The 21,496-nt window shown below is 56.5% G+C and overlaps 3 protein-coding genes across 5 annotated transcripts; 2 read left to right on the forward strand and 1 right to left on the reverse strand.

The window, feature by feature from the left end:
• The first annotated feature begins 356 nt into the window (after positions 1 to 356).
• Positions 357 to 5,738, forward strand: CD320 (CD320 molecule). Of its 2 annotated transcripts, XM_032092389.1 has the most exons (5): positions 359 to 516; positions 681 to 890; positions 1,820 to 1,897; positions 2,258 to 2,404; positions 4,028 to 5,738. In XM_032092389.1, the coding sequence occupies exons 1-5, from the start codon at positions 399 to 401 to the stop codon at positions 4,045 to 4,047; spliced, it is 573 nt and encodes a 190-aa protein (XP_031948280.1). In that variant the 5' UTR covers positions 359 to 398; the 3' UTR covers positions 4,048 to 5,738. The 2 variants fall into 2 exon arrangements, with proteins under 2 accessions (XP_031948279.1, XP_031948280.1); XM_032092388.1 differs by lacking the exon at positions 4,028 to 5,738 and having other exon boundaries at positions 357 to 516; positions 2,258 to 2,689.
• Positions 5,739 to 7,337: 1,599 nt separating this feature from the next.
• Positions 7,338 to 11,074, forward strand: LOC116435808 (potassium voltage-gated channel subfamily V member 2-like). 2 transcript variants are annotated; one of them, XM_032092387.1, is made up of 2 exons: positions 7,338 to 8,801; positions 10,149 to 10,309. In XM_032092387.1, the coding sequence occupies exons 1-2, from the start codon at positions 7,546 to 7,548 to the stop codon at positions 10,207 to 10,209; spliced, it is 1,317 nt and encodes a 438-aa protein (XP_031948278.1). In that variant the 5' UTR covers positions 7,338 to 7,545; the 3' UTR covers positions 10,210 to 10,309. The 2 variants fall into 2 exon arrangements, with proteins under 2 accessions (XP_031948278.1, XP_031948277.1); XM_032092386.1 differs by having other exon boundaries at positions 7,341 to 8,796; positions 10,149 to 11,074.
• Positions 11,075 to 13,287: 2,213 nt separating this feature from the next.
• LOC116435812 (bone morphogenetic protein 2-like) lies at positions 13,288 to 15,639 on the reverse strand. The gene is made up of 5 exons (XM_032092393.1): positions 15,378 to 15,639; positions 15,120 to 15,256; positions 14,677 to 14,799; positions 14,054 to 14,252; positions 13,288 to 13,694 (listed from the first exon to the last, which is right to left on the reverse strand). Exons 1-5 carry the CDS (start codon positions 15,637 to 15,639, stop codon positions 13,288 to 13,290), a joined length of 1,128 nt encoding a protein of 375 aa, XP_031948284.1.
• Positions 15,640 to 21,496: the final 5,857 nt, after the last annotated feature.

A 21,496-nucleotide genomic window follows, 5' to 3' on the forward strand; every position in this document is an offset into this window, starting at 1 on the left:
GCCCCGTCCCCCACCTGTCGGTGCCAGTGTCCTTTCTGTGACCGCGCGCTGCTCGGTCCAGCCGGGCGCTGTCCAGCCCCTGCCCTGCACGTCACTGCCGACTGCGGTGCTGATGGATTTCCAGGGAACTGCGGGAGAGGGTGGCTGTTCCTGGAGCCGGGAAGGGGCTCAGCCGGGCAGTAGCAGCTCCGTCCGCTGCCTCGCAGGGAGCCCGGAGCCGGCACGGCCCGGAGGCCCCGCCGCGAAAAGTGCGGGGGTGGGCGGGGCGTGGGCGCGCGCCCTTGAGGGGGCCCCGCCCCCTCGGGCACCCCATTGGTGGAGGTCGGGCTTGAGCGCACGCGCTCTGCTTGCGCCCTCTGCATTTGTAGCGGCGCGTCCGTCCGGTGCGGGCCCGCGGCATGGCCGGGCCGCGGCTGCTGCCGCCGGGGCTCCCGGTGCTGCTGCTGCTGCTGCTGCTGCTGCCGGTGCCGGTGCTGCCGGTGCCGGTGCTGCCGCTCCCGCTCCCGCCAGGCAACGGTGAGCCGGGGGAGGGCCCGGGCGGGTGCCGCTCATTGGTTCACCGCACACGCCCTTCGCTCTCATTGGCTGGAGCCCTCGTGCCCACTGCGCGCGGGGTCTCCCCGTTGGGGGGCGCGGGGGGCTCCCCTCACGCCTCCCCTCACGCGCCCGTCCCCCCGCAGCCGCCCCGTCCCCCTGCCGCCCGGACGAGTTCCGCTGCGCGCCCGACGCCCCCTGCTTCCACCGCGACTGGCGCTGCGACGGCCACCCCGACTGTGACGACGGCGGGGACGAGTGGGGCTGCGGGACCGCGACCGCGGCGGAGCCGAGTCCCGGCGGCCCCGCGGTGACCTCGCCGAGGAGCTCGGCGGTGCCGCCCACCGGCAGCGCAGGTACGGGGGCGCGGGCAGCGGGGGGCCGGGAGTGGGGGCGGCAAGCCGGACCGAAGCCTTTGTTCCCCGCCGTCTGTGGCCGGTCCGGGGCAGCTGCGGTCACCGCGGGTCACTGTGAGTGGAGGAAGCGCTATGGGGGCCCCCACCTTCAGCTTCTCCTGGTGGGGACGGCGATGACGCCCCCCAGGGCTCCCTCGGGAAGCGCCTTTGAAGTACTTTATTCCTTCTTCCAGGACATGCAATTCCCAGTTGCAACTTCAAACGAGAAAACACTGGAATCTGTCCACCTCCCGAGCTCCTCTGATGTCTGAGGAATGGGCGGGTTGAAGGGAAGAGGATGAGGAGGAAGTTCTGGGCCATCCAGGCTGGCCAGGAGCTGCAGACACCGTGTCTGGGCTTGTGTCCAGCTGTGTCCGCACCCCAGCACTGTCGGTAGCAGAGCTACTCGGCTCTGGAGCATCCTTTGTCAGACCCATTGACTGTCTGGGGTGCTTGGAGGGGCTGTTCTGGCTTCCCTCACCCGGGGGCTTGCCGAGGGTTTGGAGAGGAGGGGGATTACTTGCAGGTGTGAGAGACTGGGTTTGGGTTTGATGCCTGCACCAATTCAATTGGCAGGCGAGGTAAAGAGCTGTGTTTTGGTTGTACCTGTGGCTTCTCAGTGCCACGACGACAGGCTAGGATGCTGCAGTTCCAGCTCCAGCTGGGCAATTTCCCACCTTTTCCTGGTATGCGTTTCCAGTAGGACGTTTTTTCTTCCAGTGTGGGTTAATCACAGTAGCGGCAGATAAGGTTTTGCTTAAATTGGTAAAGGCCTCTTGGTGCTCTTGAGGTGAGCTAGTAACTCAGCCGGGTGTGGACTGAAGATTGCTTTGAGTGCTGACCATAAGGTGAGTTGGAAGCCTCATGGACTTGTTACTCTTTCCTCACAGAGGCTTCAGCTACGCCTGAGCCTGAGGTCTCTGTGCCATCGAGGAGTCAAGGTTACACATGGATCTTGATTGCTGCAGGTATGTGAGACTCAACGAGTGCTGCACATGGTCTTGGACCTACCTACCTTGGGCTATAAATTGAGTATCCTGATGGGGTCAATTCCAGACCTGTATCAGTAGCCGCTTTTGCTGGGCTGGGAGGCTAAGAGAGGCCTGACACCACAGCTTAATTATTGCTCTGCCTTGGATGTGCTGCATCTTTGGAAAGGCCATTCTGCGCCATCTGGCACTAACTCGCTTCCTCTCTGTCCGTCCTTTGCTCTCCAGGGTCACTGCTCATCTCTGGCTGTTGGCTCATGGTGTTGAGCAGCAGAGCCCAGTCCCAACGCCCAGACCAGGGCAGTGAGTGGGTCTCTGCTTGTGCACTCTCCTCTCCAGGGCTCCTGAGCATCCTGGTAGCTGCAGGTTCTGTTGCTGTGTGGCGTCTGTCCAAAGTAAAACACCGATCTGACATCTTCAGTCTTGAAAAAGCAGCCAGGGAACAGCTGATGCCTGACCAGTCAAAAAGGCTCCTCGCCCTGAAAGTTAAGTATTTTGCATCCCATGTGCTCCATGTGCCTGAGGGAGAAATTCCTTCTTGCCCTGTGTTTCTGGCTTCTAGAGCTTTCCCCTTTGGGGTTAGGTTTTCCCAGTGCTGGGGTTTGACACTGGCTAAGTGCCAGGCACCCACGAAAAACTATCTATAGCAGAGGAGGGGGAATTGAAAACTTCATGAGTTAAGGATAAGGGGAAAAACACTTTAAGGCAAAGCAGGTTTAAAACTTAAACAGTATAAAGAAAATTTATTAACAGAGTTAAAAGTAAAAAGGGTAATGAGAACTAAAATAAACCTTTAGAACACCTTTTCTTCTCAGTCCCTTTCTCTTTCCCACTGACCACGCAAGGAGACAAAACACGGGATTTTGGTCAGTCTTTCACTTCTTAAAAATCTTTCTTCAGTACACTTAAGGAAAAAAGTTTCTTTCTTCTGCTATGCCGTGGGATCCTTCCCACAGGAGACAGTTCTCTGCAAACTTTTCCAGTGTGGTTTTAACTTTCACAAGCAGCAGCCCGGCCGATGTGCTGTAATGTGAGTCCCTCCCACGACCAAGCAGTCTTCCCACAACTGCCTAGCGTGGGTCATTTTAGTTCATGGGGTTTAAGTCTTTTAAGGATGAGCTGTTCTAGTCTGGAAGCAAGGGTTCTCTATCTGTGGAAGCAAGGGTCCTCTCTCTCTCTGTTCGAGTTCCTCACTAGATTACAGCTTTTCAGTATCCACACGTTCCAGCGTGAGCACTGTTCCTTCATGGGCTGCATGTGGGTATCTGCACCCCCCAGGCAGCTCCTGAATTACAGGGAAACAGTTTGTTGTGTTACAGTCCTCACCACAGCTTGCAGAAGAATTTCAGCTCCGGCACTTGGAGCACTTCTTCCCTCTCCTTGTTTTCACTGACCTCGGTGTCACCGTGTTGGTTCTCCTCACGTGTCCTCACTTTTCCTTTTTCTCTGACTTGGAAGAAGGTTGGTGTCTGTAGGTTTGTTTGTTCTCAAGTTCCAGCAGTTGAAAAGTTCTTAGAGAGCTTTGCTGCACTTGAAAGGTTGATCCTGCCCGGGCTCCGCACCGGGGAACGTTGGCCATGCTTTCATTGCCGGCCACGCCGTCTCTGCGGCACCGCACGGGCGGCCCCGGCCTCGGGAGGGCCCCGGCTGCACCAGGATGGCCCTCGGGGGCCGCCTCACCACCCCTCGGGAGAAGAAAGAGAACTGCCCGTGCTTTTTGCCTTTCTTAAATGTGTCATCACAGAGGTGTTACCAGCTTCTCTAACTGGGCTGGTAACCTGCCCATCGGCAGAGCCCTCAGCAATTATTTCTGTGCCAGACATAGTAGAAGCTTCGAGCAGCTCCTCCCACCCACTAAAACCAGGCTGTGTTAAACCAACAAACCCAGGTTCGCTGATGCTTGCCAACTGGGTGCATGGGGTTTCAGTCTGCCCTGAAGCAGCAGAACTCTCCCCTTTCCTCCCTGCTGCCAAGGATATGGAGCAGTCCTGCTAAGATACTGATCTTCTGGTGTGGGATTTTTTCCTCCACTTTGTGTAAACTGAAGTCAAACCAGGTTTCTTCCCAAAGGACTGTCAATAACCAGGTGTTTTTCTGGCTTTGTAACAGGGGTCCTTATGCCAAGGTGATAACGTGGGACTAGCCTGATCTGTCTCCTACTCACCACAGAGCCTGACTGAATTGGACATCAGCTCTCAAATCTGGCTTGCTACACTGGAATACTGACAGGATGCTCCCTTTGTAAATGGGTCTTAGATTGTGGAACTACCTTGGCTCCAGAAATAGCACAGAACCTTCCCTGGCACTGTGATAACAGCCTCCCAAAGGTGGTAGAAATGGCTTCATTGTTCTGCCTGACAGTCGCTAAAGCTGATGCCCACCAGTGTGGCCTTGGACCCGAAGATGTTTTTGTCCTTGAAATGCCAGGTGCTGTTGAACCGTCTCCTTCTACTTCCAGCCAGGAGCCTTTTTTCACCTGCTTCATTCTTCCCCCTGGATTTTGTCAGGGAACAGGAGCTTTCTCACCCATTTCTGTAGGCGCTCACACTGGCTGCACAGATCAGACAGATACTCCATGTTTGCACTACTGTTTGATGCTGCTCAGTCCCGTGCACAGGAGGCTTTTACTGACAGTGCCACCATGGGGGTGACGGTTGCTCTGGCTTTGCTGTGCTGTCTTCCAAGCCCACGTAGGGCAAGGAGCTCCTTGGCCCTGGGCAAGCAGCTCCTCTCACACTCCTTTCCACAAACATCTCCACCCTTGGCAGACCTGCTCTGCCCACCCCAGTGCCGAATGCTGCATGGGACTCCTCTTAACACTCTTAATGGTGTCTTCCTTAAAACTGTTCTGACATGAGTGGTGTCCCTCGAGGGTCCATACTGGGACCAGTGCTATCCCATGTTTTCGTCCGTGGTGTGTAGAGTGGGAACAAGTGGACCCTCAGCCAGTCTGAGGATGAGACCAGGCTGAGGTGTGCAGCTGGGGAGGGGGATGTCATCCAGAGGGACCTTCAGACCCATGGGAACCTCATGAACTTCAATAAGGTTAAGTGCAAGGTCCTGCACCTTTATAAGGGCAAACCCTGGAGAAGAGATGGCTCCAGGGAGCCTTGTTGTGTCTTGTCCATGTCTAAAGGGGGATTGAAAGAAAGATGGAGAGGGGCTTTTCACCAAGGCCTGTAAGGCAAGAGGCAACAGTTACAAACTGGCAGAGGGTGGGCTTAGGTAGGACATGAAGGAGGGTTTTATGGTGAGAGTGGTGAGGCCCTGGCACAGGCTGTCCAGAGCAGCTGTGACTGCTCCATCCCTGGGACCCAGCTGGACAGGGCTCAGAGCATCTTGGTCTAGTGGAGGTGTCCCTGGAAATAAGTCATGTCTTGGGTCAGACACTGTGTGGCACGTGGAGCCCCAGCCAGAGGACTCAGTGCTGTGCACCTCTCAGAGCTGCCTGTGCAGGGGCAGATTAGTGCCCAGTGCCTCTGGTTTGCCACGTGTACCTTGCACAAGTGTTCACTAAGTGCACCAAGCTGCTGCCTTGGCTGCTGACCTCTGTGCCTTGAAGGTGGGAACTTGGCTTGCCAAGCAGACACCAGTCATTAGCCTTGGAGTAGGAGTCTTCCGCTCCTGGACAGTGTGTGAGTGCTGCCATACCCCACAGGAGAAACTTCTATATGTGGTCTGGAGTCCTGAGTTATTCCAGGGCTGCTATTTTTAGTATCAAGGAGCCATTTGCAAAGACACACACAATCTTCTGTTTCCACAGGGACAGGCAGAGATAGCTGTGGTGACTGACACAGGAGAATAAAGAATGTGAAATTAACAAGTTCTGGAGTTTTTATTTTTCCTGGATTTGTGCATTTGCATGGATTCTGTATTTGGGAGGCCAGGGGCTGCATCACCTTTGGATTGTCACATCCTGGAAAGAGGATTTGGGGTGGGTGGGCTGGCGTGGGGCACTATGTGGAAGCCAGTGCTGCTGTGCCTGCCTGGGACAGATGCGACTCCAGCACGCACCAGCTGTAGCAGAGAAAATGAATACAGGAGCAAAGCAAACAGAGATGATGGGGACAGGAGAACAGATGCCACAGTAACACCAGAGGTGCTACTACTGAACCAGGGACAAGTGGGAAGCTCAGCCAAAAGCAAGGTGAAAAAACTGCCTGATCTTGTCCCTTCTTTGTCAGAGCAGAGCACGAAGCGCTGCAGGGCAGGAAGGGCTCCAGGAGTCCAGCAGGACAGGGCTGAGCTGAGGCCAATTGAAGCACTGGTGCTGGCAGGGCCACGTGGCCAAGGTCGGCTGTCACCCGCTGGTCCTAGATTATCTTCTGAGCTGCAGCTGCCAAGCTGAGCCCGGCTGGTCTGTGGCACAGGGCAGAGCCCCTGCTCCATGCGATGGGGAGTGAGGCCCTGGGGCAGACTCACAAGACACTGCAGGTTTTGCTTACTGCTCCCTGAGCAGAGTGCTTTGGAGCTGAAATAAATACATTTTATGGATCTTGTGCCAAAACTTGGGGCTGTGTTTCTGACAGCAATTTCCCTTCCTCTCTCTGGTGCTAGAAGTGCTTTTGTTGTTCGAATCCCCAGGCTCAGAGACTTAATTGTAGTGGAGCCTGAGCTGCTTTTCAGGCCAGCAGCATCTTTGTGCTACAAGTCTCTGTATTTAATTAGACCAGTTCATGGAGATCAATGTGATGTTTTGCATGTTGAAGTAGGATCGTATTCCAGGATAAGACCTCAAAGATCAGCCTCTTTAATTTTGGTTCCCCTTTTACTTGCAAATCCAAAGGATTATTTCCTCCTTTTCAGTTCCAGCAGCTCAGAGGAACTTTTACTGCCTACTTGCATTTCCAGTGTCCTGTTCCCTGTTCCTGCCCCTGCCTGGGTGAGTTGTGGGGCTGAAGGCTGATGTGATGGCCCAGGGCAGGGGCACAGGAGCAGCCTGTATCACAGGGAATCTGCTCGGGCACTGTGTGGAGGCACAGGCGGTTCCTTCACCTCATCCCCTCTAAATCTGCACTGTAGGACTTGAGGGATGAGCTGGGAGGTCATGACCATCTCCCTTCCCTGGCTGTGACAGCTGACAGAGCCGGGGCAGCTGCATTAGCATTTAACAAAGGGCTGGTGCCAAGAGCAGCATCTGGTGTGGGGGTACAAAGCCAGTACAAATCCTGCATGTCTGCACCTTCCTGTCCCATCAACAGAGGGTAAATCGAGGCAAGTTTGTGCTGCTTTGTTTGCTGTCATGGATGTCCTTCCAGGAAAGAGCATGTGGCAAATGCAAACAGCTAATAAGAACAGAATAAGGGAAAAGAGAAGCGCAGAGCTGGAAATAGTTCCTTACATAAAGGACTAGTGCCTCAATCTCATTAGTGTCTTAAGGAGCGGGCGCTTTGCCGCCTCTGACTGCCACGGTGCAAACCCCAATCTGATCAGCAATCGGCTTTGGGACCCCGGCAGGTGCCACGTGGCACCAGTGCGCGGCTGTGCCCCTTGGGCAGCCACTCCACTGCCCCGAGCTCACAGCACTCATCCCAGTCAGCGTGTGCCCAGTGGGAGTGTTCCCATGAAGCCAGAGCTGCTGTCCCACAGCCCGTAACAGGAGTCACCGCTTCAGAAAGCCAGGCACCATGAGGCACCAGTGGAGCAGGCGTGCGAGTCTCTCGGCCAGCATGAAGATAGGGAATCACCAGGGCCGCTGCCGAACCCTGGAGGAAGAGGAATCCCACATCCCATTTGCACAGGACAGCCTGGTAAGGCAGTGGAGCTCCATGCAGAATGTGGCAGACGGAAACCAAGAGAAGAGCCAGACTCCCATCCAAAGGAACAAATACCTGCTCAACATTAACGTAGGTGGCCAATCGTTCCAGATAGCTTACAAGGTACTGGCCAAGTATCCCATCACCCGGCTTGGGAAGCTGGCCCTCTATACAGACCCTGTGAAGAAGCTGCAGCTCTGTGATGACTACTTGGTGCAGAAGAATGAGTACTTCTTTGATAGAGATCCCTCAATTTTCCACTACATCTTCCACTTCTACCGCAGTGGGGTCCTGTGGATGATGGATGAGATGTGCCCCAGTAACTTTGTGGAGGAAATCGAGTACTGGGGAATCCATCTGAAATACTCCCAACGCTGCTGCCGGATCCTGTTTGAGGAAAAGCAAGATGAACTCAGTGAGTACCTGAAAACAGAGAAGGAGCTAGAGGCAGAACTGGAGCCCCTGGAGTCAGGGGCGCAGTTTGATGGCAAATTTCTGGGTCAGTTTCGGAAGATGGTCTGGAACCTCATTGAGAACCCATTCTCTTCTGTGCCAGCCAAGATCATTGCTGTCATGTCGAGCTTCTTTGTGCTTATCTCCATTGTGGGCATGACACTGAGCACAGTGGAGGAGATGAAAAACAAGACGGGGAAATTGTGGATGGAGCATATGGAGATGATCTGTGCCATCTTCTTCACCTCCGAATACCTCATGCGGCTCATCTCCTCCTCCAGCTTCAAGAAATTTCTGCGGGCAGCGTTTAATGCTGTAGACCTGGTGGCCATCCTGCCCTTTTACATCCAGACCCTCTTTGAAAATCTGGAGGATGGAGACATACAATACCATGAAGAGCTGCACAAGATGGAGAATGTGAGCAAGCTGGGCAAAGTCCTCAAGCTCATCAAGCTCATGAGGATCTTCCGCATCCTCAAGCTGGCGCGTCACTCCACCGGCCTCCGGGCCTTCAGCTTCACCATGCGCCAGTGCTACCAGCAGGTTTGCTGCCTCCTCCTCTTCATTGCCATGGGGGTCTTCACCTTCTCTGCTCTCATACACTCAGTGGAACATGATGTCCCCGGCACTGACTTCACCAGTATCCCGTACGCGTGGTGGTGGGCAGCGGTAAGGTGTGAGCAGCTTCTTCCGGAGAGGGGTGGGGGAGGCTCCGTGGGTAGGGGCTGCCCCAGTGCTCGGGGGATTCACCACTGCTGCTGGCCAGGAGACAGGAAGGGCCCAGCCTTCCCACCAGCTCGGTAATGGTGGGAAACCCAGAGGCCTGCACACTCTGAGAAGAGAAATCAGAGGTTTGAACTAAGCTCAGAGGCTCAAAACCTGGTGCTGGGGTGGGATGGTGGGACAGGTGGTGGCCTGGGAGCCTCTAGGTCTGAGCTGAACAAGTGGGATGGGACTCAGCCCAGACTTTATCTGTCACAGGACCCAAGTGTTGGGTGGATGCAGCCTGTGGGCATGGGGACAGCCACCCTGGGCAGTATTGCAGCCCTGCTGAGCTTGAGAGGCACAAGAGCTTGTGGGTCTGAGATGGGGAACCCAGGGCTGTATGTGTCACACTATGCCTCAGCCTGTGTCATGAGAGTGGACACAGACTGGGGTGTGCTGCCCTTTTGCTGCCCTGCTCACTCCAGGAGCCGGCAGCTCTGCAGAGCTGAGCATTATAATAAAGCTGGGATTACCTCCAAGATGGGGAGCAGCTAAAGCACTTGACAGCCAGGGGTTATGAGGGCATTTTGATTTACAGATGAAATGATCCCACAGATCATTTCTGCTCTTATAATCCCCCTTGGCCACAAAGGCTATCTGCTTCAAATTCATCCCTCCTCGAGGAAGGGCAAAATTACTCAGCAATATCACCAACTTCAAGCATTTCAACATCCCAGGCTGAGCCTGTCCCTGCGAGTACACCTCCCTGCCAAGCCCAAACCTCTCTGCCTCAGCTCTCACCCTGTCCCCATAGCCCTGCTCCCCCTTTACTAAGCATGGTTCATTTCCAGGCAATGCCTCTGTTTCCCCTGGGGGGAGGCTCCAGGAAGCTTTGTTTCTTTGGGACCAGGCAACTCATGGTCAGGAAGCTCTGGAGCCACAGCTCTGAGGGGGAAGGAAGCTCCAGCAGACACCAGCTGCTGGGGAAGGCTCAGCTCAGGGGTGTCCAGCTGCCTTTGAAGAGGCACACACAAAGCAGTGAGGGAGAAGGGTCTGGCCTCTGATCGCTGCTTCTGGGGCTCAGGCAGCCCTTTCCTTCAGCTCTCCAGCCTGCTGGGCACAGCCCGGACGGTGGGGCCCTGGCCAGGCAGGCTCTGGAGAGGGGACAGTTCTGCTGGCTGCCGTCACGGTCTGGCACTGGTCACAGGGGACACGTGGCTCCACAGAGGGGCGGGAGGGAGTGAGTTCCAGCACCAGCCAGCGGGGTCTGCTGGGCTTGTTCCCATGGGATTTTATCCTTTCCTGTCCCTGCACAGGTCAGCCTCTCCACCGTGGGCTACGGAGACACCGTGCCTGACACAATACTCGGCAGGATAGTGGCATTTTTCTGCATCTCCTTCGGGATCATCCTCAATGGAATGCCCATCTCCATCCTCTACAACAAGTTTTCTGACTACTATGCCAGGCTGAAGGCCCATGAGATAAGCCAGTCACATCAGCTTTCCAGGAGGATCCGCTTGAAGGAGCGAGTCCTGCGGAAGTTCTCAGAGTGCTGGAGAGCTGAGCCCCGCTATTACCGCTGACCACAGGCTCCCCACCCCCCAGACATTGCCTGTCCTGGCCATCCTCCCAGCAGGTCCTGTCCCCCAGGGAGGCTCCGAGCTATGGGCAGAGTCACAACAGTGCCGGGGCTCTGCTGTTGCACAGGGGCTGCTGCCAGCTGGGTATTCCCTCACTGCTGCATGCCAGACACTGCTGTCCCGCAGAGCTGTCAGTCAGAGGCGGCTTGGAGCTGTACGGCCAGGGCAGGGTGTTTGTCTGCCATGGGCTGAGGCAAGGGGCACCCTGACATCACGGGGAGTGAGTGGTGGGACTGAACTGTCACCTGTCTGAGGCAGGTAGCCCAGTGTGACACCTGTGCAGGTGCTGCTCTGTTCCCCATGGAGTGGGACACACACAGGCTCCCCCTGCCCAGGGCCCCGTGACTCCTTCCCAGCCAAGCAGCCCAGGCCTAGTCCAGTGTGGGGATTTGAGTGAAGGCCCAGAGGAAAGGCTACAGCCATGCATCATTCCAGCCAAACCTGCTCTTCTTCCCACTGCCCTGGAGTCTGGGGCACAGTCCTGACTTGGGATGCTGCTGTGATGGGACCCACAGGCACTACAGGCATACAGAGCTTGTAGCCAGAGCACCCCCAGGAACAGGCATTTAATAAACCAGGCCCAAACCCTTCCTTGTCATGGATTCTTGTCCAGCCACTGTGTGTGATTCAGTAAACTGCTCATCATTTGAGGTGAGGAGGGGACATCTTCCCAGCGCTCGCAAGTCCATCAGTACAAGGACAGGGCTCTCAGGAATGCAGATGAGCGTGTCCATGCTTTAGTTTCGGAATGAGGTGCCTGGGCCTGGGTGCATTGGAACTGGAGCTGGGATGTGCATGTGATCAGGACACACCAGTTGGCTCTGCCCTGTGTTCACATCATGGGAGGCAGCGGGGGACACATCTGGGGGGCACAGAGGAAGGATTCACCCTCTGGTGTGGGACCATGTCTAGTCATTGGGCCTCCTGAAGGGATACACCCTTCCCTTGGGTGGGATGGAGAGAGGGACCTCGGGCTGCAGGGAGGGTTGACCTGGGGAAGAGCCAACAGCTGCTGGTGCTGCTTCCAGGTGAGCAAAGAAACTGGTGCCAGCCAGGCAAGGGTGGGATTCACTCACTTGTAAGCTGGGCTTGGAGACGCAGAGGTGCCAGGGGACTCCTGGTAGCAGCCTGGCACTGTGGCGAAGCTGCCGATGTTGCAAACTTGGAAAGAGACTTGGAGGGGCCGAGCGCTCTGGCAGGGACAGCCACACTCCCACTGAGAGCTGGACTGCAGGGGACAAGGGGGCTGTGCCAGCAGGTGTGAGGGGACCCCTGCCCTGACCACCTACACCTACACCCACTCCCCAGTACCCACGCTGACACCCACCCTCTGTACACCTCCCAAGCGCTGACCTGACCCCACAGCACTGGGCAGCTCTGGTTTCCACCCCATTTCTCTTCCATGAGGAACCATCTCTCCGGGCACAGCAGTTTCCTCTGACCATCTTCCCCCAGGGCCATCCCGCCCCACTGTCCTGGTTTCAGCTGCAATAGAGTTCATTTTCTTCCCAGTGCTGGTACAACACTGTGTTTTGGATGCAGGATGAGAATAATCTTGATCACACACAGATATTTTGGTTGTGGCTCAGCTGGGCTCACCCCAAGTCAAGGCCTTTTCAGTGTCTCATGCTCTGCCAGCGAGGATCTGCACAAGAAGCTGGGGGGGAGCACAGCCAGGACAGCTGACCCAAAGTGGCCAGAGGGATATTCCATGCCACAGAACATCCTGCCTGGTGTGTAAGCTGGGGGAGCTGCCCGGGAGGGGCTGACTGCTGCTGGGAGACAGGCTGGGCACAGATCAGTGGGTGCTGAGCACCTGGGTATTGGGCATCACTTGTCTGTCTTGGGGTTTATGACTCTCTCCTTTTGGTGTCTCCCTTTCCATTACAAGTATTATTAAATATGATCATATTTTATTTTATTTCCATTATTGAACTTCCCTTATCTCAACCCACAGGTTTTACACCTTTTCTTCTGATTCTCCCCCCCATCCCACCGGGGTAGAGGGTGAGGCCAGTGGCTGCGTGGTGCTTGGTTGCCATCTGGGGTTAAACCACGACAGCCACCCCTCACCCGCCCCAGAAGCATCAGCTCTGGGCTCCTCTACACACACCCCTGTCCCACCCCTGACCCTGTCACCACATTCCCCCAAGCACCCCCATCACCTGCTCATCTCCCTGCACCCCCAGCTGCAGGCTGCTGAATCCTGAGATCATTTAGCTTTCAAGGAGTGAGGCACACCAACCTCCCCTTGCCCCTGGAGACTGCTGCAGCTGGATCTTCATCCCTCCATGTGCACCCCTTCCCTGCGCCTGCGAGAAGTCTGCTTGCCCTGTTCCTGAGAGCAGTTCAGAGTCCACAGGCAGCCTTCAGAGAATGGCATTTTTAAATAGTTGCTCTGAATTCATTTTACAAGTCACAGCAATGCAGGAATGTACAGACATTTACAGGACACTGTACAGGCGATTTCTGTCATATATTAGTGCTCTTGCTATATACATATAGTACAGCCTGCAGGAGCCTCTGCATGGGCAGGGACACCCATGCCCCCACACAGGGCACCCCAAAATGGAGCTGCTGCCCCGGGGCTGCTGGGTCACACAGGCTCGTTTGGGTTGATTTAATCAGAGCTTGGCCCTGAGCCTTCCTGGGCTGCCACTGTTAGGGGGTGACACCATCCAGGGCAGAGCCAGCACCCCCTTGCTTTGCTCGTCCCAGTCTCTTTGAGAGGGTTTGTGGGACCCCACCGATGCTCTGGAGGGAGTGGGTGCAGCCTCCAGTGCGGCGCCGTTTCCAACCCCCTGCTCCTCCCGCCTCAGTGGCAGCCGCAGCTGCCGGCCACCATGTCATCGTACTGCTTGAGGACCACGTTCTCATCGTCATCGAAGTAGAGGAGGTTGATGGAGTAGAGCTTGTCGGGCACACAGCAGGGGCTGCTGACGCCCTCGCTCAGCTTCAGGGCGTTGATGATGGACTGCACCGTGGCGTGGTTCGTTGGCCGCATGTTCTCGCCCAGAGGGAAGGGGCAGGAGCCTTTGCAGTGGAAGGCGTTGTACCCCCGTGGTGAGATGATCCAGCCGGACCAGCCGATCTCCTCGAAGTCCACAGACAAGGGATGCCTCTGGCAGGGCTGGAGCCGATCCAGAGACCGTGTACTGCGTGACCTGCCCAGCTTGGGCACCGGCATCTTGGCAGGGAGATTGGTAGCCTGAGGTTTTAAATCTGTCAGAAAGGAGCATCGAATGCCATTAGCCACTGCATGAGCCTGGGGGGAGGGAGAAAGTACTGCAACCCCCCCGGCCACCCCTCCCCACAGGTTTTGTCTGCAGCCCTCTGGTCACAGCTTGTCACCAGCCCAGGCAGAGCCACCAGGAGGTGACACCCTCAGTCTCATGGCCACCCTCAAATCCAGCTTCACATCTGCAAGCAGGCAACACTCCGAGCAGGCTACACCAGAAAGGAGAGAGCCTCTCCCTCCAGCCAGGGAAGGAGGTTTGGATTTGAGGAGCCCACATGTGGGGAGCACCCCCTGGGAAAGGGATGTTGGCACTGAGGGAGCCGTGCCAGGCGTGTGGACCCACCTGGGAAGCCGGCTGTGGGCAGCGACGCTCCCCGGCGCCCGTCGTCCGTGAACAGGACCAACATGGGCTTCTTGCTCTCATGGTGGCTCCGGCCAGATGCAAACTGCAGTGGTGGGGGCTCAGGCGGGCTCCCCTCCAGGCCCTGGACTGTCACCAGCAAACCCTGGTTGCTGCTTTCATCTTCAGTCCAGTCACGAACCTGGGGAACCAAACCAGTGTCACCATGGACTGGGACAGGCACTGCCCTGGTGTCCCCACAGGCAGGTCCCAGGCCAGCAGCAGGACATTGTGAACTGGGAGGCCACACTCCGTGTTCCACGGGAAGAGGTTGCTCTGGGGCTGCAGCACAGGGGACACTGTGGCAGGAGCCAGCACCAGCGCTCCCTGCAGAGCAGTGAGACAAGTTCCAGGAAGGATGAAGCAGCCCCCGGGGCTCTTGGCAGGACTTTTGCCCCCCCATCCCAGGATAAGATGTATTCCCCCATGTCACTGCAGAGACTGCACACAGGAAACTGCACTGAAGCCTGAAAGGCTGTTGTGGGTGAAATGGGTTAAAAAACCTCCTGCATGTGAACCTCCAGGATTCCCTCTGTGCTGCCCAAAACAGAGGAAAAGTGACTCACAGCCGGTGTGATGGCAAAGACCTCCCAGCCCGAGGTCTGCAGCGAGACACGCCGGGCTGCCAGCAGCTTCTTCCCTCCGGGGGTGTCCAGCTTGTCCTTCTCCAGCACCTGGTAGACACTGACCTGGGGAAGGCAAAAGGTGGTCACCCCGGCATAGCCTGCCCAAGGGGCTGATCCTGGACAGAGGGGTGGGGGGAGATGGGGAATTGTCAGCATGGATCTGTAACAACCTTGGTGTGCCTTTGCTGATGTTTGCACAAGCCAGAAGGGTAGATATTTAAGAACCTGCCACAGTTAAATCATCGTGATTTTCTGTGAAACATTTTTTTATATGATCCCAGAGCCAGGCAACATTCCCACTGCAGGCAAGTGACCACAGTGTGCCAGTGGCATCCCTGGGCACAGGCTGGGGGACAGCCTCATCCCCCCCATCCCATCCTCACCTGGCAGAAGTGGTGCCTTTTGGGCCCATCTGTGACCCTCGGCCAGAGGCGGAAGAGGTGCAGCTCTGCCGTCAGGATCTTCTCATTCTTGGCCACGCTGGAGAGGACAAACAGGAACCGCATCTCCTCGCTGTGAGCTGGAGAGAAGGATGGGTTGAGAAGAGCAAAACCAGGGGCAGCACCTCCACCGGCCACGCTCAGCCCCTCCCCGCAGCCCCATCCCAGCGCCACAGGGACCACCCCCCACGCCCCCCTTACTTTTATCCAGGAAGCTGCGAACAGTGTTGCCCTCCAGGATGTCAGGGTTCTTGGTGACACCATCCGCATTGGCGACAGTGTTGAATAGATCCACCATGTACTGGGGCGGCTGCTTAAAGTGAGCTGGGGGGGCCGGAGGGTCTTCCATGCCAAAGACTTCCAGGAGTTTCTTCAGCGCCTCAGCCCGCCGGCTCGCCACGCTGTCTGGGCTCGGGCATGTCGTCTTGGCCAGGGCCAGCAGCAGCAGAACAGTCCCCAGCATGGCTCTCTGCTCCCTGTCCCAGCACAACTCCCCCCGCCTCCCCGGTGCTGCATTTATAACTCACTGGAAAGCTGGATTGGAGTGAAATATGCACAGGAGCAATCAGGAGGGTAAAGAGAGCTAATTGCCATGCTAACAAGGTGAGAAGCCCGGCTCCCGGGCCCCCTGCACCAATTAGCCCCAGTACACAAGCGGGAGGCAGGACGGCTCACCAGGCACTCCCGGGGCTGGCAGGGGACACGGGGGTCTGGGGCCACCAGCGCCTTGCCAGGGTCTTGGCTGGGCTGCATTTGCTCTCCGTAGGAGACTAACTGGATTTTAATGATGGCACTAATGGGACAAATCGGAGGACCTTTGTGTAGAGGAATGCAGCCCATTAAGATGAGCATCCCCTTCCCACCCCGCTCCTGCCGCAGCAGCTCGTGCTGAGAGCGAGGATGGTGGCGGAGGCTCAGTGCCACACTGGTGTCCCCATCCCATGTCCCTGTCAGGTGTGCAGGGTGGGGTGCCCGGGGTCCCCTCTCTCAGTGGGGGCAGCCCAGGTTGTGTGTCCCGCCGGGGAGCGAGGCCACGGGGCAGAGCAGGGTCCAGCAGAGGACCCGGCGGTGCTGCGGCTCCGGGCTGTGGGGTCACACCGCAGCAGCAGCAGAACCACCAGAATCCAGCTGCCTTTTTTTTTTTTTTTTTTTTTTTTAAAGGGCAATTGGCTTCCTGGGAATTAAAAAGCATTTGCTCCTAATTCCTGAATGCTTGAGCTTAATGAAATATCCGGGTGGTGGGATAAAAGCCAATTCTACAGGTCTTGTTCCCCAATCACAGAGAAACCAGGCTGGTGCAGGTGGACACGACACACTGTACAGCTGCCATGGGATTGAATGGAAAAAATTAGCATTAATTAACTAATTCAGCAACCGGCTGAAGCCCTGCCAGGACCACCTGATGGGAGACAAGGTGAAGGCTAATGTCCAGTGGTGCCTACAGTTTATTCCACCCTAAAGGGCTGTTAATTATGCAGAACAGGCACGGCGGTACCGACAGACTGGAGTTAATGGAGAGAGAAAACTATCAGTATCCCCGGAATCCTTTCCCTTCTCTGCCCGGCTCACCAGCAGCATGTCCCACAGGATATCTGGGGGTGCCTGCAGAGGAGACAGTTCTGCCCCAACACGCCCAGCTCCTGCTCCCCTCTCCCGACTCCGGCTCCAAAGTTTGTTAGCGGGAGCAGCCAACCCGTGCACACCCCAGCCCGTGCCAGACGGCTGCATCCTCCTGGGATGCTGGATGCAGAGGGGCTGTGGAGCTGCACAGCGGAGCCCCAAGGACCTGCAAATTGCCCATGATGTTTATTTTACAAGCTACAACACATTTTGTAGAGGGTTCATTTATACCCGCTGGTTAAAGTAGCTTTTATTCAAAAAATAGCCTTCTCTCATTTACATATCCCACAGACAGTCTGGCGGGGTCTCCAGGAGCCCCACCCGCAGCTCCCAGCCCCGATACCCCCGGCAGTGGCACTCCCGGATGGCAGCGACGGTGCAGACGTGGCCCCGGCGGCTCCGGAGCCTGTGAGGGGCACAGCGTCTCGGGGCAGCTTCTGCCCGGGCCAGGCATTCCTCCCCGTCTTGTGACTCCCTGCAGTTAGAGAAAAAACAGCACATCCCCAGTACACCAGCGTGTACACAGTACACCACCGGCCCCCCATATCCTGGGCCTTCTGTTCCCCCTCGGGAAAAGGGCAGATGCTCTGGAGCAAGATGGGGGAGAAGGGAGGCAGCTTCCTTCCTGCAGCATCTATTCCTTACTCGTGGAGTAACTCATGAGCTGTCACCTCCTCTGCCTGAGCAGAGCAGGTCTTTCTTCCTGCATGGTTTGATTTGCTTCCCTTTGCATGCAAAGAATCCCAGAATGGTTTGGGTTGGAAGGGATCTTAAAGCTCAGCTCATCCCAACTCCTGCCATGGGCAGGGACACCTCCCACTGTCCCAGGCTGCTCCAAGCCCCAATGTCCAGCCTGGCCTTGGGCACTGCCAGGGATCCAGGGGCAGCCCCAGCTGCTCTGGGCACCCTGGGCCAGGGCCTGCCCACCCTCCCAGGGAACAATTCCTGCCCAATATCCCATCCGGCCCTGCCCTCTGGCACTGGGAAGCCATTCCCTGTGTCCTGGCCCTCCATGCCTTGTCCCCAGTCCCTCTGCAGCTCTCCTGGAGCCCCTTTAGGCCCTGCAAGGGGCTCGGAGCTCTCCCTGGAGCCTTCTCCTCTCCAGGTGAGCACCCGCAGCTCTCCCAGCCTGGCTCCAGAGCAGAGGGGCTCCAGCCCTGAGAGCATCTCCATGGCCTCCTCTGGACTTGCTCCAACTTTCCATGTCCTTCCTGTGCTGGGGACCCACGTTTTTATGTCTACAATCAACACACAGTCCTGCCCCTTCAGCCTGAGACAACTGTCTGGACCCACCCTGCCCCAGCCACCCCCGACTCTTCCTGTCCCACAGCATTGCCAGCAGGTGAGGGACAGGAGTGGCACATCGCAGGCTGCAGAAGCCACTGTCAGGATCTGTGTCTGCTGTCCTGGGACACCACAGGCTCTGTAACCACCCACCCAATCCGGCCCCATCCCGGCAGGTCCGGCTCTCCCCCCCGGCACAGCACAGCGTGGTGGGTGAGCTGGGGGTGCTGCCCAAACCCTGCTCCGTGTCCCCCCCACCCCGGCAGCCGCAGATGCGCTGGGCGAGAGGAGCAGGGGCAGCTCCCACCTGGCCCGGAGTGCGGATGTGCGGGAGGGAGAGCGGATGGAGCCTGGCAGCTGTGCTTACCTAAGCAAGCAGGGATCCCCCGAGGAGCAGCTGCCCAAGCACCTTCCCACATCGATTTCCTGCAAAGATTTGCAAAACAAAGGCACGAAAATCCCCTGCAGCACCTCAGCAGGGACACCCCAGCACCCTCCACCCTCCCTCCAGCCTCAGGCTCAGCATCCATCCCCAGAGAAGAGCAGCAGCAAGGCACAGCTGGTAAGAAGTATTTTGGGGGCATAGCAGTGTTTTAGAGTCAGAAGTGCCTGTGCACAAAGGTATGCTCAGCGGGACAGCAGGGTCTCTGTTGAACTGAGGACATACTTAACAACTAAATATTTAAAAATATATATATAATTGTTGCTTAATTACTTTTTTAAAGAAATCCTCAGTCCAAAGAAAAAGCCCTTTGTTCCTTTATGGCCCTGATGTATGCACGAATTAGTGGCAGCAAAATACATTTTATAGCACGAGAGAACACAAATGTGAGATTTTTACCTCTCTAGTTTGATGCCAGTGTGAAGCTGCCGATGTTAGAGCATCCACCCAGCAGTTCAAAGCCCGCATGAGGGCCCAGGTGAGCCCACCAGAGAGGAGCCAAACCCCTGGAAACCTGCCTTGAGCCGTTCCTCCCCGTGTCCTGCAGAGCTCTGGACAATTTCATAGTAACATTCCACCTGGGAGACAGGATAGCATTTTTCCTTCATTTCTCAGTTCTCCAGTGTCCGAAACACCTCCCCACCATGTGGGTTTTTGACCAGAGCAGTGCTGAACTTTGTGGGCACACAGAAAAGTCCATCTGCAAGGAAACAATAAGGAAAATTAACCTGGAGCTGCACCCAAGGCTCCTGTGGCAGCAGCACAGACCATCCAGCTTTTGGCATCCAGCACCCGCTGGAAAAGGCTGTTCTCTGTGTCAGGGTCCCAGCTGGGAGTTTGGGGCTCATTCCTTCACCAGCTCAGGCCTTCAGTGGTAGGTTTTGTTCCTCCATCCCAGTTTCAGACCACGAGGAAAGGGAGGTTATTGTGGGTGCAAGTTGTGAATGCTGTCCCTGACCCTGCAAAAGCTCCAGTTCTGGGGAGCGAGCACAAGCCACTCCGTGTTATCTCTGGGAAAACTGTATTTGAACGCAAAATACCGATGGCAGTGCTTTTCCCAGAGCCACATTCTTACACCAGGGAATGGGGGAAAATAACTTAGCACTTACTCATTCAGCATTTCCCTCTGGATTTGCCAGGGACTGTGCCCTGAATGGGCTTCTCGGATGCTGGAGCCAGTGTTACGGGCTCTCCTGGAGATACATTCCCCAGGCACCTCCAAAGGGTGTGCTCTGTGCTGGGCTCTCCACAGGAGCACCAACTGTGGCATCTGCCACCGTGGGATGGGGGATAGAGGGAAGGGAAGGGAAGGGAAGGGAAGGGAAGGGAAGGGAAGGGAAGGGAAGGGAAGGGAAGGGAAGGGAAGGGAAGGGAAGGGAAGGGAAGGGAAGGGAAGGGAAGGGAAGGGAAGGGAAGGGAAGGGAAGGGAAGGGAAGGGAAGGGAAGGGAAGGGAAGGGAAGGGAAGGGAAGGGAAGGGAAGGGAAGGGAAGGGAAGGGAAGGGAAGGGAAGGGAAGGGAAGGGAAGGGAAGGGAAGGGAAGGGAAGGGAAGGGAAGGGAAGGGAAGGGAATGTCCCAGTTCTGGGGTGTGGGATGAAGTAAGGCTGGTAGCAGAGGGGTGGAAGGGGGAGTTGGGCAATGGCCCCAACTTTGGGAGTGCAGAACAAAGTCCTGCTTTGCCTTTTCTTTCCCTATTCCAGCTTTAACTCAATGAAAAATTCCCAGGACACAAAGCAGTTCTGTCTGGATTTGACAATCCCGGTTTGGTTGCAGAGAGCGGGGTGGGGGCCTCTGGGTGGGCACACCAACAGCCACATCCCTGCTGCTGTGTCACCACCACACCAGGACATGCCACCGAGGCAGGTCCTGATGGCCCAGGCAGGGGCTCAGCAACTGGAGAGAAGGAACAAGGGTCCTCCAGCTGCACCTACATCCACTTGGAAGGGCAGAGGCACAGACTGTCCTGCCTGGCTCAGTCTCAGCTGATGACAACATCAGAAAGAAACAACCTTGTTTCTGTGCTTTTCTCCCCTCACCAAATAAATTAGGGTTAAAAATCTCCATTTCATGAGCTAGAGGAAGGGGAGAAGGATGGCTGAGCTGATGGCCAAGTGGGTTTGGGCTCTATCTAGGACCTGGTCCTGCCCTGCCCCAGTCCTCGGTTGTGGGTCCTTCATGGGTCTGTGTCTGGCTCCTGGCTTTGAACGGTTTCCTGCCCCCTCCCAACCACTTCAGCAGCTGCTGGAGGAGATTTCGTTGTTCCATGACGGAGCTGTTTTCAGGGGAGGAAAAAGTGATTTCTGAAAGCAAGTATCTCTGAGATGCCTTAAGAGTGGGACACAAAATGACAATGGATTCCTGGAAGTCAGTATTTCTGGGTAAGATTTTAACTCCCTTCTCCAGCCCCGCGCCCCCCTGCGTTCCGCTGATGTTTCCAAGTTTTTACCATGTCACTGAAAGTATCAGCCCGACTTTGCAGGGGAAGATCCAGAGGGAAAGTGCAGAGGCCTGCCCCAGGGCAGAGGCAAAGCTGGCGGCGAGTCCGCATTTGCCAGCCCTGACTGAGATTCTCCCTCCCCACTCCGTGAGTTTCCTCCCCGAGGCAACAGAATCGTCCAGCACCTTCCACTAACATGTCTGGGAAGTAAATGCTGATTCTCCCAGCTCTGGAAGAAAGCACTTCACGCTGCCTAATTGCCTTTTCCACTTGCAGCTGGATAACCAGCTGCTGCCGCCGCCCCTGCAGGCCCTCCTGGCGCTGCCCCAGGAGGGGACCCGGCCCCAGGCAGAGCCCTCGGGGGGCTCCGCCGCCCACTGCCAGCCCCTCCAGCGGACGGACTCGCGGGATGAATTCCTGGGCCCCTGCGCTGCTCTCCGGGCTCCCTTTAGTGCTCCCGCGGTCTCTGTCCCTCTCTAGTGGCCGTGCCACAGCCGTGCCACAGCAGCTGCCGGGAGGTTTGAGGCTTGGGTTTTAG

The sequence above is a fragment of the Corvus moneduloides genome, chromosome 28, assembly GCF_009650955.1.
Source record: "Corvus moneduloides isolate bCorMon1 chromosome 28, bCorMon1.pri, whole genome shotgun sequence".
NCBI lineage: Eukaryota > Metazoa > Chordata > Aves > Passeriformes > Corvidae > Corvus > Corvus moneduloides.